At 33.9% G+C, this 17,447-nt stretch overlaps 1 protein-coding gene across 1 annotated transcript; it reads right to left on the reverse strand.

The window, feature by feature from the left end:
- Window positions 1–439: 439 nt before the first annotated feature.
- LOC129234418 (dnaJ homolog subfamily C member 9-like) lies at window positions 440–14,906 on the reverse strand. Its single transcript, XM_054868415.1, has 5 exons — window positions 14,759–14,906; window positions 14,519–14,671; window positions 10,262–10,378; window positions 5,107–5,318; window positions 440–1,115 (listed from the first exon to the last, which is right to left on the reverse strand). The coding sequence occupies exons 1-5, from the start codon at window positions 14,847–14,849 to the stop codon at window positions 924–926; spliced, it is 765 nt and encodes a 254-aa protein (XP_054724390.1). The 5' UTR covers window positions 14,850–14,906; the 3' UTR covers window positions 440–923.
- Window positions 14,907–17,447: the final 2,541 nt, after the last annotated feature.

Genomic DNA, 17,447 nt, shown 5'->3' on the forward strand with positions numbered 1-17,447 from the left:
GCGGGGGGGGAAGGGAGAATTGCTAGCGCAGGTGATAAAGTCACCAAGATTGGTGCAGCTGACGATAAACTACATTTGTTAAACTGGAATTCCCCTCTGGTAACCTTTAGCTTATCATATACTGTGTTGTCGCCAATGGAGGTTTGCTTGGCGGTTTTAGCGCAAAATGGCTTTTGTTACAATCATTACCAGCCGTGTTTCTACTGTAATTTATGTATTGCTCAATGTGTAACGCATTAATTATGCAAAATACCAATGGATTAAAGAAGATAACATTATAATAACCTTTTTTATTGAGGTTAGAAGACAGTGGATCATCAAAAATTATGAATAAATTATTCAGTGTAAGATTCATACCTTTATTTTTTTTTTTTTTTTTTGAAACGTATGGAATTAAAAAAGTATTTTTTAGTGGTACATTTGCTCAGTTAACGTTTTGGTATGTCCAAAATTGTGCTTTTAGCAAAGAAAATATTTTTTAAGGGCATTTGAAGAGATTTTTTCCATAATTTATGTCAATTCTTGTCTCTATACAGTATTATAATTTAACTCAAAAATTTTTGAGTTAATTAAAATGAAAGTTATTTGGTGTTGAAGCTTCAAAGTTGAGGTCTGTGTTTGCTCTCACCTTTTGAGAACTGCCCTATTGTTAACCGCATCCTCGAATTTCCAAATTTCTACAAGGGGGAAAAAGGTTGGGAGTAACCACTTCAGATCCCCATATAGAACACACAGACATTAATCAAGAAAGCAAGCAGTATTAAATATTTTCATTAAAAACATACAATATTGTATTTCAGAGATGAGCGAATTCAAGAAAAATACTTATGAATTTGATCATCATAGAAATTCAAAACACAGATAAAAAAACTTGACAAACTATACAGTGAAAATAATAATTACAAACAAAAATAAATTTCTCATCAACATTTTTTTGTCTTTTTCCTTCCAGCAGACTTAGGTTTTGCGTACTTAGCTTCCAGATTTTTGATCATGTCATCAAAATTGCTTTCTCGACTCTGAGCTCGCTTAGCTATGGCATTGACAAGACTTTCTTCCGAGTCGATTCCCAATTCTTTGCCAATTTTTTCAGCTTCAACTGCGTCCTTTTTTAACTGTGGGTGGAAAAAAATATTTTAATGTACTACTGTAACCCCTTGTTACATCGCTCATTTGGGTACATCATGCTCATCATTTCTCTGGCTAATAATAATATTATGTAAATTTTTAAAATGTTGCTGCACATTTGACATCACAGAATTTTTTTAAAATATTTTTATATTCCACCATAAAACAATAAAAAATATTATTATTTTTTTGAAGAAGAAGAAGAAGAAAAATTGGTTTTATGACCTTGGTTATATCTTGTTTTCGGCTACATCGTACTTTTTGTTGTCTTCCGACAAGCGTGACATAACGAAGGACTACTGTACCATTTTGGAGCTGATAACTAAGAACCTTTAAAATTGGGGTGATTGCGAGTACCTGAAAAAATACCTGAATGTTTTAAGAGAAAATGGGGAGGGGGTGGGAGAGATTGTACAGTAAACCTTCGTTTTATGTGGAGGGGGGTTTACTTTGTTTAAGATTTGACACTTTTATTTTATGCAGATCCAGCATTGAAAACAGATCAATTTTCCCCCTCTTTCAAAATCCAAACTCTTGAGATTGCAGATAACAAGTAATAAACTGCATTTTGGCGTGCGATTTTTGTGATATGGGAGTTAGTTTTTCTGAAAGGTATTGGCAGGAGGAAAACGAATCTGGATGTTGCCAACCTCAAAAATGGTGTGGGGGGGGTTATAACTTCGCTGGGGGGCAAGTGGTTCTTTCTTCTTTCAATTTTTGGGATGCAATTACTGCAGTTAGTTTTTCTAAAAGTTACTGGCACGAGGAAAATGAATTTTGATGTTACCAACCCCGAAATTGGTGCTGGGAGGTAAGGGCGGTTATAATTACACTGGGGAGGGGGGGAGCGGGGCAAGTGGTTTTTAATTCCATTTTTGTGACACAACTATAAGAGTTAGTTTTTCTGAAAAGTATTGGCAAGAGGAAATAGAATTTGGATGTTTCCAGCCACGAAAATGGTGCAGATGGGCAGGGGGGGGGGGGTATAACTGGAATGGGGAGCAAGTGGTTTTGTTGTGATTTTTGTGATAAAATTATGGGAGTTTTCCGATAGGTATTGGCATGAGGAAAATGAGTTAATATTGAATTAGTACCTTTTACACAAGACCGTTATTTTGGGGCTTAGGGGGAACCCTCTGAAATTGAAACTCTTATTTTGACTTATTAGTAGGCAGTTTTTAACCCCCCTTGTCTGATCAGGGAAAACCGAATTGAACAATAACTTGCTTCTCTTAACCAGCAATTTTTTCATAATTTATGCTCACACAACAATTTTTATTATCTTAAAGCATCCCTAATGGAAATTTATACAATTACAAATGTGGTGTAAATTATATAGGCCATTGATACTCAACTTGTGGGTCGTATTCAGTCCACCTATCAATTGTGAGTGGCCTGGAACGTGATACTTCAATTTTCAAATTATGAATAGTAAGTGCATGAAAGTCAGGTAAAGCATTGCAGATTGGTTTGAGAGCAATTTGTCTTTTCCTTTTACCGCTCTCTAACAATAGACGATAATCTGGAGCATATATGGGGTATTTCAAAGAGCCAAGACAAGAAAATCTGTATCTGGCGAGGAAACATGAATAGTAGAGGCACCTCGTAAAGTTACATCAGCAGCAGGTAAAATTAATTTTGTGTCAGCTACCTCGTGTGACCTTCACAAGTGCTTACTAGAATATGAGTTGCTGTCGCTTCTTCTTGCTGTGCCACAATGATAGGTCATTTCAAATCTGAAAACTGAATAATAATTTCAGTGATCAAGGAAAATAGGTTTGTTTCTCTACATCAAAAGTGTTAGAATTTCCGAATTGTAAAATAGTGGCCAGGACAAGACACAGGCTTACTCCTCTCCATCAATATGTCACTGGTTACCCCAAGCAGGTCAGTCATTTCAAATTTTTTGCCAGGGAGTAAATTAAGGCAGGCCGTCATTTCCGAATTTTTCAGCAGGGACTAAGGAGGGTGTGTTCTCAATGCACATTTTATAACAAAAACCATGCCCACTTATATGTAAAAGCATTAACTTTTCAAAGCTTGGGGAAGGGGGTATACATCCACTGACCCCTCAAATGACGGGCCTGGGGAAAGGGTACAAATTCAATACAGGGGGGAGGAGAGAGAGAATATATTGAAAAAAGGAAAAAAAAAATTTTCAAAAATGTGCAATTGCATTATTTTTCCAAAATCAGGGGGAGGGAAGGGGTGCCCTCTCACATTATTGCCTATTTTGAGTACAAAGAACCGCTCATGAATGGAAAGATCCTTAGCCGGATTCATTTTCCTTCATATATTCACATCTTTTACATTGAAAAGGGCGCTCTTAATAACTCGGAATTGCAATTTTATTCGGACGTTTATGTGTTATGATGTTGTCATTAATGGATTTAAACATTTTAACCTTTGAGGGCCTTAAACATTTTAACAACTCTTGACATACTCAATGGCAGCTAAAGTGCAGAAAGACTTCAAATTATTTTGAAGGCACAGGCGCAATATATATATGACGATGTTTTTCAGACTATACATTTTTCGAAAACAACAAAATAGAGACAATAAGACAGTTCAATGCAAATAACCAACTTCTTTGGTACTGTTCAGATATACAAAAATAACTGATTTTTTTCAAACCTTTATTTTAGGAGCACTCTTTTATAACGAGCAAATATTGTGGTCCCTCCACGTTCGTTATAAGTGTGCTCGACTGTAGCATAAAATTAAGATGGCAAATAAACTCTTGCTCAAACTATGCTCTTCGACTTTTTGTGATTATAGTGACTTTTTCGTACTCTTTTAGCTTTTTCAAAAACTCTCAAACATAATTTTTTTCCCTACAGATTTTCTTCTAGTTCGATCACCACCACACTGCTTCGGACTTTGACTTGTAATTGATTTTTCAGCAATATTACTTAACATTGTTGCTTTCAATTGAGTAAGGTGCATAAAGGGATTTTGCACATTGGAATCACTTTTCTGTTACTATTGAAAATGCTACAGGTTTAGTACTGTACTCAATGTTGAATCCTTGTGGTCTTGACTGTTGCATTGTGGGAATCACATGACCAAACTACAGCTTCCCATTGGCTGAAGCAGACAGCAGTGGATTTGTTCTTGTTTGCTTAGTACACATGTATGAATATATTCTTTTATGCAGAGAACGTTAATTTTCAAAGCTCTAAAATAACACAATATGATTTTCTTTAGAATGAAACCGACTACACTACCATAAAGAAATGAGGCTGACAAATAAAAATCAGTCATTACCTCAACTTTGTATTTTTGAAAATATGTTTGCTTTTGCACCGCCTCATTTGACTCTGAGAGCATAAACTTTTTTTTTAAATTTTTAATATTAATAAAAATTAAAAGAAGTTTTATTCATTTGACTCTTAATAACAACAACGTAAAGTAAACATCATAAGTGAGATAATTCTGATTCTCACAGCGGATGCAAAGAGATTACAATTTTCAAAGGACATGCATCATCAAAAGCATAAAAACAGCACAGAAATTTTTTTGAATAGCAAAAAGGAATACAACAAACATTATAAATAATTACAGACCTTATTGAAACTCAAATAAAATTAAACCAGCGATTTTGCATTTTGAACTTTTAAAGAGCAAGGAATTTTGTTTGAAAATCTTTAACTTATGATTATTTAAAAAAATAAAATAAATTGTATTTCTCTTTATAAAGCATAGCTCATCAAAAATGATAAACATACGATCGGATGTAAAGAGATCAATCACATTTTTCAAAATAAAGGCAATTCAATTTTTAAAAAAAAATTTTAAAAAAACAGTAAAAATTGTTTTAGAATTACATTTTAACAAGTCTATACCAACAAATATTGTTAATGCCTACATAAATTCCAAAAACTTGAAGAAAACTAAGAAAGAGTTTCCCAAAGAGTATTGCAAGAGTCTGGAACCTAATGTTAATGAGAATTTAAAATGACTTTATAAAACCATTACCCTTCTTTCTCTTGCAGCCTTTCTTGCTTTAGTTTCTTTACTAAACTTTGGAAAGTCTGGAATCTCTTCACTCTTGATCATGTTAGTTAATATATCATGATATCTGGTTTCCTCTTCAAACTCATAACCAATTAAATTTTCAGAGATCTTGTTAAAATCCCCTTCATATTTAATGTAATGATTTTTTAAATCCTCCTTTTCTTCATCAGATCCTGAAAAAAAGTTAACATTTAATACATTTTATACTAATGTAACATTTTAAACAGGAGACTATCTTTTTGGTGATCTTTCAGTCTTGCAGTAAACTGAAAAATGAGATCATTCTTAAATCTTCAAGATCCAGTTAACTTATCGCATCCACAAAATTACCAATATATGGCAAAAGCTGAACTTAACTTTATTTGCACTTAATTTTTTCCAAATTTTACTTTTTTTTTTTTTTTTTTTTTTTTTATCTTGAAACCAGAGTTGGGTTTCTTCTAGAACCAGTTTCTTCTGAGAGAGTAAAAACTGGGAGCAGAAGAAAAGGGAAAAAAAAGGGGGTAAGATAACAATGGAAACACATGAAATTAACAGAAAACAAAACAGTTGTTGAAACTGTTAATATATTAAATTAGGGCAATCAAATTCTTAGAATAATTACATTAAATTTAAAGATGGATGACATTAACATTAGATTTTTTTGGAAAAATACTATTTTTAACTGGTAACTTTGCTTTGCAGGTACTTAGAGGGAATGTTGTTTCATTTCTAACAAGACGGGGCAAATCCAGGATTTTGTTCTCATTACCTATATTTGTGAAAGCATTGTATCAATATTCTATTTTTGTGAAAGTTTTTTTTTATCAGCATTGATTTTGTGATTTTGCAAAGGCGCATTCTAATTTTTGTTAAAGAAAATTAGAGCAATTTAAACCTTAGTTTGAAAAGTACAAATGTCATTTACTATAATTTCTATTGTTTTTTTTCCTTTGGGGGGGGGAGCCAAAGAGGTAGGGAAAATACCATTGTATCTCAGCTCAATAGGCTTTGTACTGTGTACAATTCAGAAAATCCTCTAAAACTGATGCTAAAAGATTGCATAAACGCAATTTGGAGAAAAGCAACTAAAGCGAGTTAAAATACTACCAAAAATTTATCTAAGCGATTGTTCATATAAATCATCTTAGCATTTTATTTTGAATATTAAACTGTTAAAAAAAAAAAAAAAAAAAAAAAAAAAAAAAAAAAAAAAAAAAACATTTTCTATTTTAAAATACAGATTTTTGTGAAACTTTTGATTTTTTAATATTGTTTCTAGAATGTGCCGATTTTTAAAGTTAGCTTTGTGAAGCTGCTGGTTTTATAACTTGATTTTGTGAAAGTACCGATTTTAAAATAAAACTTTCGTGAAGCTACCGAAAAACGGTAGTAAAATCAGCCTGTATTGGGCCCTGCAAGAAAATGCATATTGCTATGGAAATACAATATAATATGAAATTGATAACATTATACTTTAAATTTTATGCTTAAAACAATATCTACACTAATAATATAAAGCTGAAGAGTTTGTCTGAATTGAAAAATTCCTTTTGTGTTGAATAGCCCATTTATTGAGGAAGGCTATCCTTATATATTATTTCTGTAGCCTGTTTTTTGTTCCTACGCAAGATCTTCCTCAATTCTTGATCAATCTCTTTGATTTACATCTCATTTTAAAGCTTGTCATGCAAGTAATGACGAAAATAGATCCACGGTTTAAAAATTGTCTTTTTCTGTCAAAGAAACCTGTTTTAAAGCACTGGACTGAGATTTTCGGTTAATTTATAAGTTTAATATGTGATGTGACTGACAGAGCTGAATAGCTTGATTGACTGATGGTTCGAATGGTAACCAGAAAAACGAGTGTTCGGGCCCGACCTGGACCATTTGCATCAAAAAATTAGACCAATGTCATGTTACATAAACACATAAAAACAATACATAATGCAAGTGATGTAATAAAATAAATAAGATTGATACACTCTTTGCTGTTACAAAAACTTGATGCAACATCATGTAGCTATATCGATTCTTAATTGTAGATTTTTTTTTTTTTTTTTTTTTTAAGGTTTGGCTCTGGTCAGAAAGCTAAAGCACAATGTAAGCAAAAATATAAGTATCAAGTTTAAGATTTCAGACTACAATGGAATAGTTTTTTGTTCAGGAAAAAAAAAATTGTATAATGAAATGTATTCTACCACAAATTGAAATTACGCTTTTCATTCAGTTAAACTATGAATATTTATTAGAATATGAAGTAAAACATTAAAATTACTAACAACTTGATAAGAAAAATATCATTTTCCCCCCTTCTTTCGGCAAAAAACAAAGAGTCACATTTTACTACATTCGAAAAGCTAAGCTTAAAAAACAACATAGTTCAATTTATTTTGTATTTTATCCGTTCGGTTAAATGATAAACACCTGCTGCCATCTAAGCCATAACGATTCAAGCAGCCTGCAATAACAAATAGTATAAATTTTCAAAAATAGAAACACTTATCTTCAATATCTTATCTTATATATTATTTCTGTGAATTATTTTTCTGTCGGTATGCGAGATCTTTCTTATTTCTTGAAGAAATCCTCCCCTCATTTTAAAGCTTATCGTGCCGGCTAATAATGAAAAATAGACTTACGGTCTAAAAATCAATTTTTTTGAAATGCCCCTTGCTGTTGCAAAACCTTGATGCAGCCTGTAGTTCTTATAATGGATAAAAAGTGGCCTCCTGGGAATTGCAGAGACTAAACAATGTTCTTTCAAGGACCTTTCAATTTGGAGACACTACTGATAAGCCACTGCTGAATTCCCAGAATCACTTCTTTACTCCTTGCCTCAGGGTTTGCATCACTTTTTATTCAATAATGGGGAGCTGTTTACCAGCAAAGAATACTGGCTGTCATCCTTCCTCCTTATCACTTCATGGTAAAGGAAGTGTTTCTTTGTCCGTTGACATGCATTTTAAATTCAAACTCTTCTCTTCCAGCCAGATAAATGTTAAGTTAGCCCTGCATTTTATAATCTTTCATTCAAATTCAAGTCTTTAATAGTGCTTTAACATTTTGAATTAGAATTAAACAGGTGCAGTGGAGCGCCACAAATCATTATGCATTTTATGCAAGCCGAATATTATTGGTTCCGAGAACTATGTTTGTATTTTTGCTCAGTTTTCTACATATTGTGTACTACTGAAAAAATAACAGGAAAGATCAAAAACCGAAAGCAGATGCTAAAAGATTGCTGCAGATTAACAGCAAAATGCTAATATTTCGCGTGACACGAGCTTTCAAAAAAACGCAAAAGTACGACAAAAATACAAAAAATTCAGCATGTAAAAGTCAAAGGTGGATAAATTTGGACATTTCAATTGAAAACAAATGACTTAACTATTGAAAATAAATACCAAGTACTTTCAAACTGGCACTATTTATTGGTTTTTATTTCCTTATGGTGGTGGTTACTCCTAAAGCAATTATTACTTTTGGATTTCTTAAAATTCAGCTAATAACAGCTGAAAGAATTAGTTATCCCCCCCCCCCCTTTATGGTTCATTCATTTGATTTTCTAATTCAGAAACCAAAACTAGAAATTATAAAAAAAGCAGAAGTATCAAAAATTTTAGATCATAATTGTTTGTTTTACTTATGTATCTGTTTACAAAACATTATTTAGCAACAACTTTTACTTTATGTATTCATTGTTTAGATCAATCAATTGTTTTACTTAAGCAAGCCATACTTGCTTAATAAAATTGTTACTAAATGTTAGTGACATCTCAAAGTACTCTGGGGTAAATAATGGTAAGTCTACTTCATGTCAAGTGCGTCTTTGGGGAAAGTTAATATGCACATAATTCATAAAAATCTTAAGAAAAACGTGAGTTAAAAGCTGTTAGATTTGCATCAATTATCACTTATATACTCTCAAAACCAGCCATAGCAAAATTTTGTAGTACTGTTTTTCTCTTTTTTTTTTCTTTCCTTTTTCTTGCAGACGCTAAAAATCCTATGGCTTTTAGTTGTCACTGCCCCCCTCCCTCCCCGCCCCCACTTTTCAGTCCCAAACGCCACCTCTGAAAATGATTATAAACTATTCAAATGTCCTAGGAAGCAATCCATGATTGTTTCGAAGTTTTTATTGGTGCAAAAGTAAGACATTTGAACCCAGGAATAACAGTATATATCCTATGAGTATATCCACTAATGCTTTGAAGCGATAACATGCCTTTTAGTTTCGAAAAAGTGCCCTGTTTTGAAAAACAGCAGCCTGCCTTTTTTTAATCCTGGGGGAAGAAGCTCTGCTTGTATTGAAACATTTATTTTTGCCAGTAAATCAGTACCTTTTCAAAAAAGAGGAAAATTTTTACAGGTGAAATGAAAAATAAAAGTTCTTTCTTATTAAATATTTTTTCTATTTGATAGTTAAATTTTTTTATCAAATGAATGAATAAATAAAACAATGAATTGACTAGGACCAGTCTAGCTGGGCCCAGAGCCTGTTGCTGGTCGCCACTTTTGTATTTGTATTAATAAAGGAATAGGTAAACAAATAAATAGATAAAAAATTGATATATGAGAAAAATAAATGAGTGAATAAAACAGTAAATGAATATAAAAATAAGTGAATGAATGAATAAATATAAGTAAATTATTGAATTTAGAGACGTAAATGAATGAACCAATAAATGAATAAGTAAGTGATTTAATAAACGAAAACATAAGCAAATGAAATGAACTTTTTCCCTTTGTCCTGCATGCACTCGACTAATTGTAAAAAAACATTTAAAGTATAAATTAGCTTAATATTAAATAAATAAATGCTGTATCGAACATTGGTAGGTCTCAATTAATATTTCAATGTTTATTGCAAGAACTTTATGATTTCATAATAACAAAAATAATTATTGACTTTCAACAAAATATTATAACATTATAACATGAGTGTCCATTTTTTAATTGCTGACATTATCATATGCTTTGATCTTCAAAGATAACTCTTTCTCCTGACAGAAATCGACTACGTGTCTAACTACATAGTTAATAAAATATTACCAGACAGGTAACACTAAAAACAAGTAAATATTACGCCATTTCAATTTGCCATACAACACCCTGTTAAGAAAAAATATTATACCTTTATAACTGTTTAGGTAATTCTCGATATCCTTTTTAGTTATTTTAGGGAACAAAAGTCTCCAATAGTTTTCCCAATCTTTTCCCTCTGACAAGCCACTTTCGTCATCAATACCACCTTAGGAAAGAAATTTCAAATATTAATTTACATCTAAAAGTACAAAGGTAATCTTCTTATAATCTACTGGTACACATGATACATGATTGTTTTACATGGTAAAAAATAACTGAGGAGTTAATCTCACAATACCTTATGTCTGTGGTGTCCAACCTATGGCCCGGTGGTCATATCTGGCCTGTGAAGCTGATCCACATGGCCCGGTGTTTTGTTAAATCAAAAATCACAATTAATGACAATGTTATAGATTAGAAACCAAATATTCAGAAATAGGTTTCTGAAAGACAAATGGATTTAATAAAAGAAGCATAGGAATGATAACAATTAATGGTTTTTAATTTTATTTCCTTTTTCAATTATTTAGAAGAAAAAAATGTATATTTTGAAATTTTATATATGTTTGGTCCGGGGGAATCATTTTATGTGAAACACAGCCCTAAGGCAGAAAAATGTTGGGCACCACTACACTAGGTACTACAGTGAAATCCCGTTACAACGAACTTCACGGGAGCGCAAATTTTGTTCGTTGTAATGGAATTCAAATAATATGATAGCAATTATATAGGGTCTGAAAATGTATTTCATTGAAGCGGAAATTTTGTTGTATTAGAATTTGTTGTAACGGAATTTTGCTGTAGTACATTTACATGTACTATAAAATTTTGTCTGTCAATGTCTTGCTTTTCAAAATACCGAAGTTAAAGTAATGAAAATTTGAAAACAGAATGGATTAAGATTATCAAATAAACATTATTTCTGCTTTTCTCACCAATTTCCAGAGAATTTTCAAAAAAGAAATTGCTTAACAATTAGTCAATTGCACTTTGTTTGATACAGGACCAATCAATTTAAAGCATATTTGTTTAAAAAAATCACACATAGAGTTAAACCAATTTCCTAAAAACCGAGTTGCTAAAAGAAAATCCTCTCAGTTATACGATTAATTACACCTTTAAACGGCTTTAAGAGATGGCACCCTTTAGAGTGAGGCACCCGGCCTGCCATCAAATTGATGAAAGCACAAAAAAAAAAATTTTCACCATCTTTTATTTAGATATCATTCACAATGTTTTCTGCACCAGTTGTACGAAAAAACAATTTATTGTCATAGCTAGAAAAAAAGCGCCATGACTTTCTGAGTGATGAAAGATCTGTAGCTTATTGATAGAGCCCTTCAAAACCAGGGCCAAATTGAGACTTCAGGAGGCCCAAAGCCAGGGACAGATACAAGGGGAGGGTCATGGGGATCATGACTACTCCTTCAACTGTTGACAATATTATCCATCCACATAATGTCTGAATGCTTTGCAAATAAAATGCAAATGATTTCAGTAATGTTTTCAACTTATTATTATTTTTTAAAGTAAATATCTGAAATACTACTTCTTTTCATTACTTATGAAATTAAATAGTAAAATTTATGCCTTATTAGCAATGCTTTCTTCATGCCAATTTGCTGCTTTTAATTAAATAAAGAACAGAGGTAGAGCGCACAATTTTATTCTTGCTCTAAACCAGGGCCGGATTTAGGGGAGGGCAGGCGGGGCTACTGTCCCGGGGCCTCCACAATAAAATTTTTACAAAATATCCTAGCTTTCACGGGTCGAAAATATCGGATATATACATATATATCATAAGATTTGGATATACAGTAGAAGACCATTATAACGCACACCTTGGGACCAGAGCTTTTGCGTTATATAGATCATTTCACAAATTTTGAAACTAATGTTCAGAATATGTCTCTATATTGGCACTTCAGAATGAGTTTTATCTGCAATGAGTATTAAAGCACCAACATTACAATTAGTTATTCACAAATAAATATGTTTCACAATCAAAAGAAAGTGCATTATCCTGCACTTCTGCTAGCTTCTTGGTTTGCATAACAGCTGCATTTGCAAGAGCCATCTGGTATTCTCTGTTTACTGTAAGGGGGGTGTTAATTTCCATTTAAAAGCTTTATATTAAAATGGAAAGATGAAAAACTGTTTCAAAATAACAATTTTTATGTTTGCATAACAAAACAGAGGTATTTTTTAAACTTCAAAACCTATTGTTTACTTCTGGAAAGTTGTACGGTTTATAGAGAATTGCGTTATATAGGTTGGCGTTATAATGGTCTTCTACGGTATATCAAAGTATCAGATATTTTCGAAAATATGATCTTTTCGAACCCTGATTAGGGGCCTCCACTCCTTCGTTTGCCCCGGGGCCTCCACACTTCCAAATCCGGCCCTGCTCTAAATAAACAAGATGAATAGCATGCACATAAGCGTGCGCACGGGAGTCACCAGAGATACCATGGTACCCCCATTAGCTCAAAGGAACAAAGAAAGAAAAGGGAAAAAAATAAAAATGAAGAATAAGCAAAAACCATAGAAAACAATAATTTAAGAAGGAGTAGCGTAATGGGGTCGTTTCCAAAATTTTAAAAGTATTTTTTTCGTTTTAAAGAGCATGCTTAAAAACATAGAATCTGACCATTTTTTAAATAATTTAAGTTTAATATTAAAAAAAATTACTTAAATCGGCCCACTTTCAATGTTTATGCTTCTGTCCAATGACATCACAATGACATGATGAAATGCTATTCTGTGTTGCCATTCACAGAGCAAAATATTTAATTCAGATCTTTAATCATGTGTTTGGCAACAGTATGGTTGGTAGTAAGCGTAGAGTGCAATTTTAATTCGCTTCTTGATTATCATAACGTACAATCGCAGCAGAAAAATGCGGCATTTGTGACGTCATCAAGACCACGCCTTGTTTCAAAAATCGGGCATTTAAAAAAATTAAAAAATAATTAAAAATTAAAGAATTTTCTGGGTCCATGGTTTTTTTTTTTTTTTTTTTGCTTATTCTATCAATTTCAATGACAAAAAGTACTACTTTTGACTGAAGGAAATAACCCCATTATGCAAAGGGGAGGAATTGAGTGGTAATTGTCCTCCTTCAGACTACCTTAAATAACAGGTCTGGATGCAGTGGTCAACACCAACAGTGATACCCCCATTACTGAAGCTCTGCACATGCCTCAGGGCATGCAGTAGAAGTAAGAAAGAAGCAATAACAAAAGAACTTCTATACTGAATTTGGGATTAAATGATTAGCAAGATATGAAACATGCAAGTCACAAAAATTTATCTCAAACGATGTTACAGAAACTTGAAAACCATGGTTTTTACACATTAGATACAGGATGTAGTAGGAAGCTGAATCTGGTATATTTCTGTCTTCCCTCTCCACCCATTTGTTAGAAATTTTAAAAATCAAAGTTTGCTCTATGTTTTCCCAAATTTTAAGGTAATAATTTTTAAGGAATTTGAAAATGAAGTTTATTTTTGAAAAGACTTATTTTTGGAGGAACGAATGACGCAATTTTTGAAAGTTGAGGGCCCCTAACAAAGTGGAGTCCTAAGCCTATAGCTTGTTCAGCTTATAGGTTAATCCGATGCTGTTCAGAACAACATTTGCACTACTACCAAAGATGTTCATCAATAAGAAAATGTTAGAAATTTCAAAGATTTATGTGATACATCTAATTTAAAGTCCTTTAATGTGCAATACCAGCAGGAATTTTATTGTCATCAAGCAGATAGAAAAATGAGAAGCACAATCAAATATGTTTCTACGATTTTAACCACACATATCTTAACAGGAATGGCTAGAGCCAAGGCAGGCGGGCCGCTTGCCAGTTTGGTCGCTAGGCTCCCGTAAAACTTATACTATTCTGATTCCAAGTTAGGCCGCTAGTCTCCGGCTAGGCTGACTTCAGGAGCAGAGCCATAGAAGTGCTCATGGAGGTCCAAACCACCATGACCATCACCCTGAAATAACCAAATATAACTTGAAACTATGTTTTTGGAACTTATTTCCAACCTTTTGGCTCCCAAAAATTGCACTTGCATGCATACTTAAAAGCCTGACACCTTCTGAAACAAATGCAGTCTTATTTTTAATTATTTATCCAAAGAGAGTTTCGCACAGTAAAGATTACATGTTGGCATTCAGAAGTATAATTTAAAAACTAAAGAAAGACGTGAAAAATAATGATACATTAGATGGTGAAGACACATTTGCTTTTTAGTTTCTAAAGCTATGAGAAGTAGCTTTTCCCACAAACCGATACACTTTTACCTGTTTCATCATAGAATCCTCTTCTGTCCTTGTCAGACAAAATAGAATGGACATGAGATAAAACTTGGAATTGTCGAGTAGCTTCCTCCTTCTTAGTAGAATCAACTCGGTCCGGATGATATAGCAGGGAACGTTTTCGGTACGCATCTTTCACTGAAATGAGTAAAGAGTAATAATATTAACTTCAACGCAGAACTGCACAAAAAGTGAAAACTAATAAGGAAAAAAAAATTAACGTACATTCTTTGTCAGAAGCCTCGCGGCCTACTTTCAAAACTTCATATAAATCATTTGTTTGAAAGTAGGTCTCACAATCTTCAAGCAAACCCATATTTTTACAAAGAATATTTATATTTGGACCTACCAATTTGACAGCGCGCGCTTTAAGTTGCGCGTAAATTTTTTTCCGTTAAAGTTAAAGTTATTTTCAAATGCCTGCCATCGCAAGGAGCTAAATAGTAACTGAAGTGCTATCTTATGATGTGTTTCTTTTTTTTTTTTTTTTTAATTATGCTTTAACTACAGACATTTTACCATCCTCTACGCCAAATAAATTTACATCCACGAAGGGAAGGAAATAATACCCCATGCAGGAACGAGAATCAAACTTGCTATCCACTTTGCGACTTGCAAGCAGCAATCGGAGGTAGTAATCTGACCGCTCGTTATTTCTAGCTTTCGTTCGACGAGCACGACCGGTAGCGACCGGTAAGTTTAACGTGACAGCTAATGATCACGTGCTCCAATCAACCAATCAACTGCTTAGAATGGTAACCTCTGTGGTAACTGGTTGAACACAGAACGCTTCGGTTAGCAGTCAGTTACTTACCGGTCGACCGGTGAGTTTCGTCGAACGCAACGCTAGAGTCCCTAGGGGTAGAGTCCTAGGGGAGGGAATTAAGGACTCTAGGTATTTCTTGAATGAGTCATTGTCGAAAGCATAACTTCATATTTTGTTGATTATTTTGCACTTTTCATACACTTTTCAAGAACCACATATGGTATATATAACACAGGAAATTCACGTTTACTGTCAAAACAGTTAAATGTCTTTTTTTCCTCATCAGGATAGTAGTACAGTAAAACCTGTAAAGTTGACCATCCTTGTAAGTTGACCACCTGTCTATGTTGACCGCTTTTGTCAGGAACGGAATTAGTCCTATCTCATATAGTGAAGGAAAACCTCCGTAACTTGACCACCTCTCTATCTTGACCACCTGTCTATCTTGACCACTAATCAGTGGCGGATCACCGAATAGGCGCATGAGGCGCTAGCTGGGGCCTCCAGCAAAGCAAGGGGCCTCGGAGCCGCGTCACTTCCTAAAAGATGGAAAGTCAAAATTTTGAGTGGAAAATGCTCAAAACTGCTGGAAATTGACAGTTAGTCATGGATTTTAGGCGCGGGTTGATTGCTCCCTATAGGGCCCCCTGCGTCTAAAGGGGTCCCAGGCTTCAGCTGTCTTCGTTTGAATTTTTCCGGGAAAAAAACTCTCTTTTGAGAATTTGCCATGGAAAGTCATAATTTTGAGTGGAAAATGCTCAAAACTTATGGAAATTGACAGTTAGTCATGGATTTCAGGCGCGGGTTGATTGCTCTCAATAGGGCCCCCCTGCGTCTGCAGGAGCCCCAGGATTCAGTTGCCTTCGTTTGAATTTTTTTGGGGATAAAAAAACTCTCTTTTGAGAATTTGCCATGGAAAGTCATAATTTTGAGTGAAAAATGCTCAAAACCCATGGAATTGACAGTTAGTCATGGATTTTAGGCGCGGGCTGATTGCTCCCAATATAGGGCCCACTGCGTCTAAAGGGGCCCCAGACTTCAGCTGCCTTCGTTTGAATTTTTCTGGGACAAAAACTCTCTTTTGAGAATTCGCCATGGAAAGTCAAAATTTTGAGTGGAAAATGCTCAAAACTGCTGGAAATTGACAGTTTGTCATGGATTTTAGTCGCGGGCTGGTTGCTCCCAATAGGGCCCCCTGCGTCTAAAGGGCCCCCAGACTTCAGTTGTCTTCGTTTGGATTTTTCTGGAAGAAAAAACTGCTTTTTTTTTTTTTTTTTTTTTTGTGGATATGCCTTGGAAAATCATAATTTTGAGTGGAAAATGCTCAAAACTACTGGAAATTGATAATTAGTCATGGATTTTAGATGCTGGCTGATTGCTCCCAATAATTCCCCCTGCATCTAAAGGGGCCCCAGGCTTCTGGTGGCTTTGTTTAAATTTTTCCAGAAGAAAAATTTTGGACAATTTTTTTTTTTTTTTTTTGTATGTGTATAAGGTTTAAAGTTTCAAAATATATATTTGTTTCTTTCCTCCGGAAAACTTCATCTAGCATATTTCGCACTGTACCGTAACTCAGCACTTTTTCTGAGATAGGAGAATTCCCGCTTTTTTCTTCAAGGTCGTATTTTGTCCGTGAGAAAGTGGGGTGTTAGATAAGAAGTAACAAAAGGAAAGGCATTTTTATGGCACTAAGACAGGGGGGTTGGATTGACCTTGGAAAATCGCCGCGAGAACTTTTCTGTCCGGTACATTTCAATCCAATTCAGTAGTTCAGTCAGTGAGTGTTGTCTTGTAAGTGAAAACAGCCCTGGGATTTAGGTGAGCAATCACACTTTTTTTTCTCCAATGCGTTTTCCTTTTTGATCATAAGTTTAAAAACGAAATTGTTTCAAAAGAGTCGGGAAAAGTTCTTTTTGAGGCAATGCTCCTACGCAACATTCTTTTTACGATGCTGAATTTTTCCTGCTGCCGAGCAGGGCTGCGGAGTCAGAAGGAAAATGGTTGACTCCGACTCCCTGATTTTGAAACATCCGACTCCGACTGCGGCTTTTTTATTTTTTTAAATTTATTTTTTCAAATCCCTCTTATGGGAAGGGGGGAAAACTCCTAAATAGAGATTCAAATATTAATTCCTTTTTAATGAAATTT

Source organism: Uloborus diversus, chromosome 1 (assembly GCF_026930045.1).
Source record: "Uloborus diversus isolate 005 chromosome 1, Udiv.v.3.1, whole genome shotgun sequence".
Taxonomy (NCBI): domain Eukaryota; kingdom Metazoa; phylum Arthropoda; class Arachnida; order Araneae; family Uloboridae; genus Uloborus; species Uloborus diversus.